This window comes from Poecilia latipinna, unplaced genomic scaffold (assembly GCF_001443285.1).
Source record: "Poecilia latipinna isolate Pla-1442-1.1 unplaced genomic scaffold, P_latipinna-1.0 Scaffold368, whole genome shotgun sequence".
Classification (NCBI taxonomy): domain Eukaryota; kingdom Metazoa; phylum Chordata; class Actinopteri; order Cyprinodontiformes; family Poeciliidae; genus Poecilia; species Poecilia latipinna.
Window position 1 is genome coordinate 225,949 of NW_015112984.1, and position 8,343 is coordinate 234,291.

The window sequence follows — 8,343 nt, forward strand, 5'->3', positions numbered from 1 at the left end:
CACGCAAAAAAGAACTTTTTTTTTTTGGTGAGATGTTTTATTTTCAAGTATGAAGAGACTCCACGTCTGCACAAATATCAAAGATCCTCGACAGTGAGACAGATGTCCTTCATGCATGAAGATGTAGTATCAGGAAACAGCTGTTGCACAGAGAGAGGCTGACATAAAGCTTAAACTTTAAATCCTGCATTGTTCAGGGAAAGCCATGAGAGAGAAGGGAGGCGAAGACAAAAACCAAACAGATGCTGAGTTTGCCGCTGCAGTATATTTCAAAGAGCTGGCCGACACAACTATTCTTCATCCTGCAGCTGGAGATACAATAACTGCTTTGGGTGTTTTCTTGCAGAGTCACAGAAAATCCGCTGCCGTCGTGGATAATAAAAAAAATGGCTCGACCAGTTGAGTCACGCTTTTTTCACATTTTATTTTTAATGTAGTAATTTTTTTCAGACTCTGTGGGAACTAATTGCAAGGCAGAGAGGACCGTTTACAAAATGCTGTATTGATGGAAAAACAAAGAGGCGCACACACCGAATCACGTAGGGATATGCTGCGTTTAAATCCCTTAAAATTTGTCACAACACAAAAAAAAAGATTATATTAGGATTTTATGTCAACACAAAGTAGAGTCTAATTGTGAAGTCAAAAGGAAAGCAACACAAGATTTTCATCACTGTCTTCATGATAAAACATGGCAGTGGCAGCATCATGCTTTGAAGCTACTTTTCTGGAGGCTGGTCAGGTTTGATAGAAACTTGGTCGGAGCTAAACACAAGGCAATGTTGAAAAAGACTTGAATTGTAGAAGACTTGGAAACTATCTGGGTTCAATTATGCTAAGTTACAATGGAAAGATTATGATAAATTAGAATGGCCTAGTCAAAGTCCAGACTTTAACCCTAGTGAGAATTTCTGCCAAGATAAAAAACTGACGTTCCCTGATGGACCAATCAGGCCGAGCACAAGCTACTTAAGAATCTGTTAAATTGTGCAAAACTGGCAGAGACAAATACAAAGATATTTGTAACTATTGTTATAGTCAATGGTGGTTATATAAAGTATTGAGTAAAGGGTCTAAGTACCAATGTATGCAAGATTTTTATTTCTTAATAATTATAAAAACCTTTCCCATTTTTATCATTGTTTGACACCAAGATGGCCAAAAAAAAAAAGATGAACTGAATCTATGCAACTTGATCCACAGCGTTTGTCAGTACAGGAGTCAGAACAAAGGCAGCCTTCATCCACAACTATTGTATCTGTGCTAAAAGTCCTCTATAAAGACAAATATGTATATAGCTGGGTGCACACTTAATAATAACTAGAATAGTTGAAAATATCCAAGTAAATTCACAAGAACAGAGCAAAAGAATGGAACCCCAAAAATAAGCACAATGATTAACTACAATACATATATATATATATATTTAAAAATTCCTACAATATATTTCTGGAGATTGGAAAGCCCTGAATGTAATAAAACACTGACAGTTTGTACACAGGAGCCCCCTCAGGTCCTTGTTCTCCTACCATGATTAAACAGAAGCCAAAGCGCAGACGATCTCGCTCCGCGCTTCAGCCGTCAGTCAGGGTGACTAATGGGACACGTTCTCGGTGCAGAGTGAATTTGGCTCAGACCTGCGTTGGCCTGATACAGTAACGTCATAGAGCGCATGGGAGAACGGAGCACCCTAGAGTGGTAATTAGTCCAGTCTCTTGTTGTGCAGGCTGGAGATTTGAACACCAAAACTTACTTGGTTTCTTTCTGTTCTGTCTCTCCCCCTCTTTCTCTTCAGCTCCAGTTTGGCTTCCTCCGACTATCCTCCTGTGCTTCTCGCTGTCTTAATTAGCCACATTTCTTTACATATTTGACTGAATTCAATTCGATTCGGTTCGTCTGAATTCAATTCAAGGTTTAGCACAGACCACTGGGGGAAAGTTTGCCTGTTTCTCAGTCTTCGCCCCCCCCCTTCTCCGATTCTCTTTTCTCCTAACAGTCGTGATGAGCTGCAGTGAAACTAAATTATTCACAACTGCAGCAGCAGCGCCACTCAGGAAGATCTCAGCAGGCAGTGATAGACGGAAAACAGTTACTTTATGAAAATGCACATCTCAAGTACCTGGGTATCTGGATGGCACTGTCAACCCTTTCGTTGCGTATCAGTCAACATGCCGAGAATAAAACTGTACCTGCAAACTGGTATTTTATATCCTTAAAATAAAGTGTATTCTAGTGTGTGTTCACTGGGCTCAACCGGCCTGATGCCTGCAGTTTACTTGGCTGATTATTTTTGTGGTGAGCCAATAGTCTCACTAGCATCTTGTGAAGTTTGAGATTTTGTGTTGTCTTTATCTCCATCTTTAACATTCCCAATGTCATGTTTTCCTTGAACGAAAGGACAAATTTTCCTTCAGCCCTAGTGGCTTAGTTGGTGCTTTATGAAAAATATCAAGCTAGCTTAGTTTTCTTCATTTCTTGCTATATTTTAGACATTGTACCATATATAATCAAAAGGCTGTAGGAGTAATCTGTCCATATTTTTGCTTTAATAAGTTATTTTTTCAGGGTTTTTCCATCTGCCTTTAAAAAAACACATACTAACTGTTTGCTAAGGGATAAAAAAAGGTCCCAAAACAAAAGTGGTTGTATTTGAAAATGTAACATAGTCATAAAATAGTTAAACTTTTTGGAGGGTGGATTTCAGTAGACAGACCGATGCCTGATTACTGCCTGGTGGTTAGAATCAAGATAAATACGCTCAATAAAGTACGCTCAGGAAGTAGTGACTTCGTTGAATCCTCTGATTTGATAAAATATCTGTGATCGTCAAAACTTTCTGTGATAATATACAATTGTACAATTTGGAAGGTATTGCTCTCAGTCAAATCTGGTGTAAAATTTATTCACGAAGGGAAGATCGTGTATGTAGACATGGTTGTCATGGTGATGTGATGGACTGTGGTCAGAGAACTGGATGTAATCGATGAAGTCAGGTGTGTTGCAGGACTGGCACAGAGCATACAAAAAAAAAAAAGTTTTGGTAAAATTGTTTCGTAGTGGTTGTGGAAGAGCAGTCAGAGTTCAGCATTACCGTCTTTTTTTCATTTTGTTTTATTTTGGACGCCTTACAATAGTTTTATTCACTTCACAGTTGCATTAGAATGTGGATTTAAAGGAAATAATTCAACGTTGCTCTCTGGCACATCTCTCACCTTTTTTTGCAGTCGCGTTATTGTACGGATCTGCTTGATTACGTGTAAACTGCTAAGGAACGACTAAAGGAAAAGTATTCCAAGAGGTGGCCTGCTAAGCTGCTTTTACTCTGACTCAGACTCTCAAGTTGTCTGTTTATTCTTGCAGCTCAGCCACAAGGAGAAGCTTCCTTTGCGAGAAGACAGCCAAAGCGCAGCTGAAACACTTTTCTCGGTAATCATAGCTGATATCTAGAGGATAAAGATGTAGAAAAGATCACCTAGGAGTTGTGCATTTATATGGAGCGGAGCAGAATATAACAGTATTGACTATACGTCTTACCCATCCCCGTCTCTGTGCTTGTGTCCTCTAATTCTAGGACAATAATCTGAGATGTGGCAGTGGTTTTTATGTCATATTAGAAAATATATATGATTCACTGCATCACTTGATAGCAGGAATTCTGATAATATACTAAAGTTTTATTAATGTCAAAGAGCTAAGACTGATGTATGCGTATTATTATGATGAAACAATATCTCCAGAATGCACTCAAGTTTAAAACTACGTGATTTCTTTGTGCTTAAATGTAAATATTGTATAGACTCCAGATCTGATGTTTCTGTGGAGGAGAAGCCTTCATGTGGTCAGAGTTCATTTAACTGTCAGCAAAGACTTCGGCTTTTTGCAGTATTGCTCAATTTCAGGTAAATATCCTGATTTTTTTTTCAGGATATTAACGTCACAACCTTGGTTTGCTTCCACTGTGCAAATCCTAAAAATCCTGTTTTGAATCACTTTGTTGAAACTTAGCATAGTGGACTTCTCAATGTACATTTGCTTCTTCATTCCTTACGTATACAAGGAGAAACCACAATCAACAATCTCAAGCTGAAATGCTTATCTTTTTGCAATTTCACAGCAGTTTCTACAACAGTTCTCTGTGAAGCACAACTTTATTCTATCACCACGATTTTTGGTTTAGAGTCTAAAACCGGAGGAAATGTTACGATTGCTCTGTTTGATCAGCACTGAAATAAAAAATACCTTTGTGCTATTTGAGAAACATTCCAGGAAACACAACAAATCCTCTGGCAAAATAAAAGAGGTAAACAAACAAGAAAAAAAAAGTTGTCCATGGGCAAACTGAGTGCAGAGAAACATGAATCATTTCTGACCAGTTTTGTTTGGTCTGATGACCTAAATGACGTGTTTGAGTCATCCGCTGCTCTGATGTTACGGCGATCTCTCCAGCACACAAACAACAAGTCAGCCTTTAACCAAGCCAAGGATAAAAACCTGACTCAGGGAATAAAGGTCAGAGGAAGAGATTAGTCAGTTGATCAGCATTCGTTTGGCTCAAGCTGGAAAGGAGCAAAGCACGCTGAAATCCGGCTGAACCTCTCAAGACTTAATGGGTTAGATGCAATTCAAATGACTTTAATGAGTTCACTTTTAACTGGTCCATCCTCATACATATCATGCATAATGGATCTCCGTCATGATCACAGAAATGGCTGCTGATGCCAAAGTGAACTTGTGATATTCATCCACGAATTGACGGACACGTGTCGTGGTAGAGACGCAAAAACTGGAGCGGGGGTTAATTACAGAGTCGCACCGTGGAGATGTGTTTTACGCCACACATAGAACCAACACTCGATTTATTTTATTTTTTCTGTTTTTCGACCTGCTTTTATGCTGCTTCTTGAGACAACACTTAAAAGACGCTTTTTGACACTCACCGCTGTAGGTGATGATCCGGACGGTGGAGTCACCCTCTCCAAAACGAGTGATGGGAGTGAGACGCACCTCGTACGACTCGGGTTTTATCAGCTCGGTGAGGTTGTGTGTCATTAGCTCCCCTTTGCCGATGGTATCGCCTACAGGGATCTCCTGCTCCCACCAGCGCTGCAAGCCCACCTGAAGGGGGGAAAACCAGCAAGAAGACTGGATTGTTAAAGCGTAATTGATGATGTCGTCACTGACATTTGTGCACAAAGCTGTCAACGAACAATGAGCTTTAAAGTCGAGAGCATAGTTAACACATGAATATTTGATTTGCAAAAATCTGTTGCATTGTTTTTCAAGCTGAACAGAAATCACAGCCCTGCTCTGTCTTAATGAGTGAATAATAAAGAACAGCTGTTGCAAATATGACAAAATTGACTCAGACGTCACTGTAAATCTGTTCAGAACGATTAAAATGTTTGAGTTTTGTCAAGAAAATCCCTTGTAGTTAATTTAGTTTCTCTTTTGATTTTCATTTTGGCTGCAAACAGTTACAAATACATAATATAACAGCGAAATCTAACCTTTAATTTGACTCAGACTGTTTCCCCTACGACTTCCACGTTGCGTAAAATGCGGATTAAACCTCACAATACCACAGAGCAAATTTTCACGCCCTGCTAATTATTCTTCGCTGGTAGATTTTTAACCAACTAATCACAAAAATTCAAAGTTTTTGATGCATCAAAGCACATTTTGCTGTGTTTTCAAAGCTGTTAAAATAATGGAAGAAATAAAAGACGACCACACGCTTTTTAGGTGTGAAACATGGAATTTAGAAAATAATACTTCGGGGTGCAATAAACTGTGTTTTTACACTCAATGTGTAATTGTAATGAATCAAGATTGCAGTATTGACCAAGATAGTCACATATTCATCGGCTGCTCAGTTATGCAAAGACAAATTAAAACTCCAAAAGGCGAAAATCAATACAATCTAAAGAAAGTAGAGAACCGCAATAACATAAATGTAATTAAATTTCAGTTTCAAATATCTCGCGTCGTTTGTTGAGGTTTGCTCTCTAATCCACAGGCTGCAAAACATGACTGGTAAAAATCAAAAGTGGCTTAAAAGATTAGGATCTGCAGGTTATGTAGAATATAAATTGGTGTAGCATTTATTAAAGCTGCTTCACTGAAGGGAAGACATGTAAGTGAAACCACAGTTGGGTATTTAAAACTCTGAGGAACAAGTCACGATGTTGCACTCTATGCCACGGCTCTCATCGACTCTCAATGGATGACATCAGTAAAGAAAATGAGTGAATAAAACCAGTTTGTTACCCTTTTATCTACAACAGTACTGTGAGCAAAATACTCTGAATACATTTCTTTTCCTGTATAAATGCAAACCTTTAAAACAAGGCTGTCGTTTTTCAATTAACAGTTTCTATAGGCCGTTTAAAACTGCCACTAAGTGCCAGTAGAAATAAATGCATTGAATTTTTTGTCGTTTATAATGAATCAAACTCATTTTTCCTGGCTGCTGCAACCATTTGAATGACGTTTTTTCACAAAGTAGTCAAGCAGAAGAAAGAGTCTTGCATTCAGCAGTGCAATCAAAAATCCCAACCGTCTGTGGGTGACCCAGGTGTTGATGAATGCGGCTATGTTTGCATCATTCACACACTTTCTAAAGTGTTCTGCAAACCCATTTCAACATGGACCTTGGACTTCAAGTTTGGCCCTGCAGTGTACACAGCCTTTCTCCAGTTGAATAAGCCCAGTTATCACACAAAATACTGAGTGTTTTTTCATCAGCAGTGATACAACACGGCCCATCTGGATGTTAAAAAGACCCGATAGCAGTCTATCGTGGGGCAGAAAGAAGCCCAGTTGGCTACATTTTATCTTTAGGAATCAGTTTAAGGGAATGACCTGCTCCAAGACAGGTTACTTCTTCTGCGGCACGCTGATTATTCATGCTTTCGTTTGCACTCTGAAGAGTCGGCTGCAAGCCCGGCGCAATGGAGATGGAGTGAATGAAGGTGTGATAACAGAGCACTGGAGTCACAGTGTTTAGGTGAGAACAGTACTAATGAAGTAATTAATTGGAGTTTGGATGATCTGCAATTATGGGGTGCAAGTTTTCATCACCATTAGCTTTGCAGGTAAATAGAGTGATTTACTCGACAGAGCTGACTCGTCCCTACCTGAAAATATTTAGTACAAACGGCATTGCTGCTGATTGCTAACACAGTGTTGGGCTGACTGTGTGTTTTCTCAAACTCTAATAAAAGAGGGAACAATTTCAACCAAACGGATCTTCTTTTATTGGAAGGGAAACAACGTTAATATGCGTTTCCTTGTTGGCCGGACGACGAGCGGCCATTTGCGCTGTTAACACCTCAAACGAGTCGACCTTTGAACCCCAAACACCAACAAAGTAATTCTGCCTGGACTTTTAATGCTCTCTTTTATGGACCATTCTCTGTAAACCCACAAAGTGATTGTGTGTAAAAATCCAAGTAGATCCGCAATTTCTGAAATACTTAGAACATCCCATATGATCCCAACAATTTAATAGAGCCTTTTTATTGTCTTTTTTTCTTAAATTACAGATATTTAGCAGTAGTTTTTTGCCTAATGTTTTAATACAAATACTAGAATTTTCAAAAAGGTATTCTGGATGAAGCAAAGTAAAAAAGAAAATAAATATTTATTTATATCACATTCTAGATTTACCACTAAATCTAGAATGTGATATAATGTCTAAAACAACATTTACAATAATGTGTAATGCAATGCAACAACAGCATTCTTTAAGACTATCAAACTTATTTTTTAATGATAAAAGCAATCTATTTTCCATCCACAATATTATCCTTTTACCATTCACAGGTATTTTTTTTTTGTCATGCTTTCACAATGTCTCCAGTTTTCCCCGTTTGCTGCTATTCTGGCTCTTGACACTCGCTTCACTGAGTGAGATTTGAAAAGGAAAAAAAAAAAAAAAACAATCACCTTCTGTTTGCTAAACACAGCACAGTAAAAAAGGCTTGTGGCAGAATGCGAGTGTGTGGGGAACACTTCAAGTCCCTTTCAGAGAGTGCAGCATCAGTTCAGATACAGAGGACTAATGTTGCTTCTGAGTTGCCTGCTTCACTCGCCATTCAGCTGCTTTTTGGCAACCAGCTAATTATAATGCCTCGTGTGAACATATAGAAGTGCACAGTGCGGCGTTTATGCTTTTCTTGTTGGCCGTTGTGAATTCAGCTAAGCTTTCTACATGGTAAGAGGGGGGGGGGGGGAAGATTTTTAGATTCCTCTACACATAAAACAGCTACTTTTTAAATTTCCTTATGCATCTAGCTGTGCTACAATGCTAAAACAAATATGTATCCAGTCAGCAAAAACAAG

The 8,343-nt window shown here is 38.7% G+C and overlaps 1 protein-coding gene across 1 annotated transcript in view; it reads right to left on the reverse strand.

The window, feature by feature from the left end:
* The window catches only part of mdga2a (MAM domain containing glycosylphosphatidylinositol anchor 2a), a 151,752-nt gene that overhangs the window by 39,382 nt on the left and 104,027 nt on the right, over positions 1 to 8,343 (reverse strand). Inside the window, exon 13 of the mRNA XM_015036406.1 lies at positions 4,938 to 5,115. Within this exon, the coding sequence (XP_014891892.1) occupies positions 4,938 to 5,115 (178 nt within the window). The remainder of the gene's footprint in view (positions 1 to 4,937; positions 5,116 to 8,343) is intronic.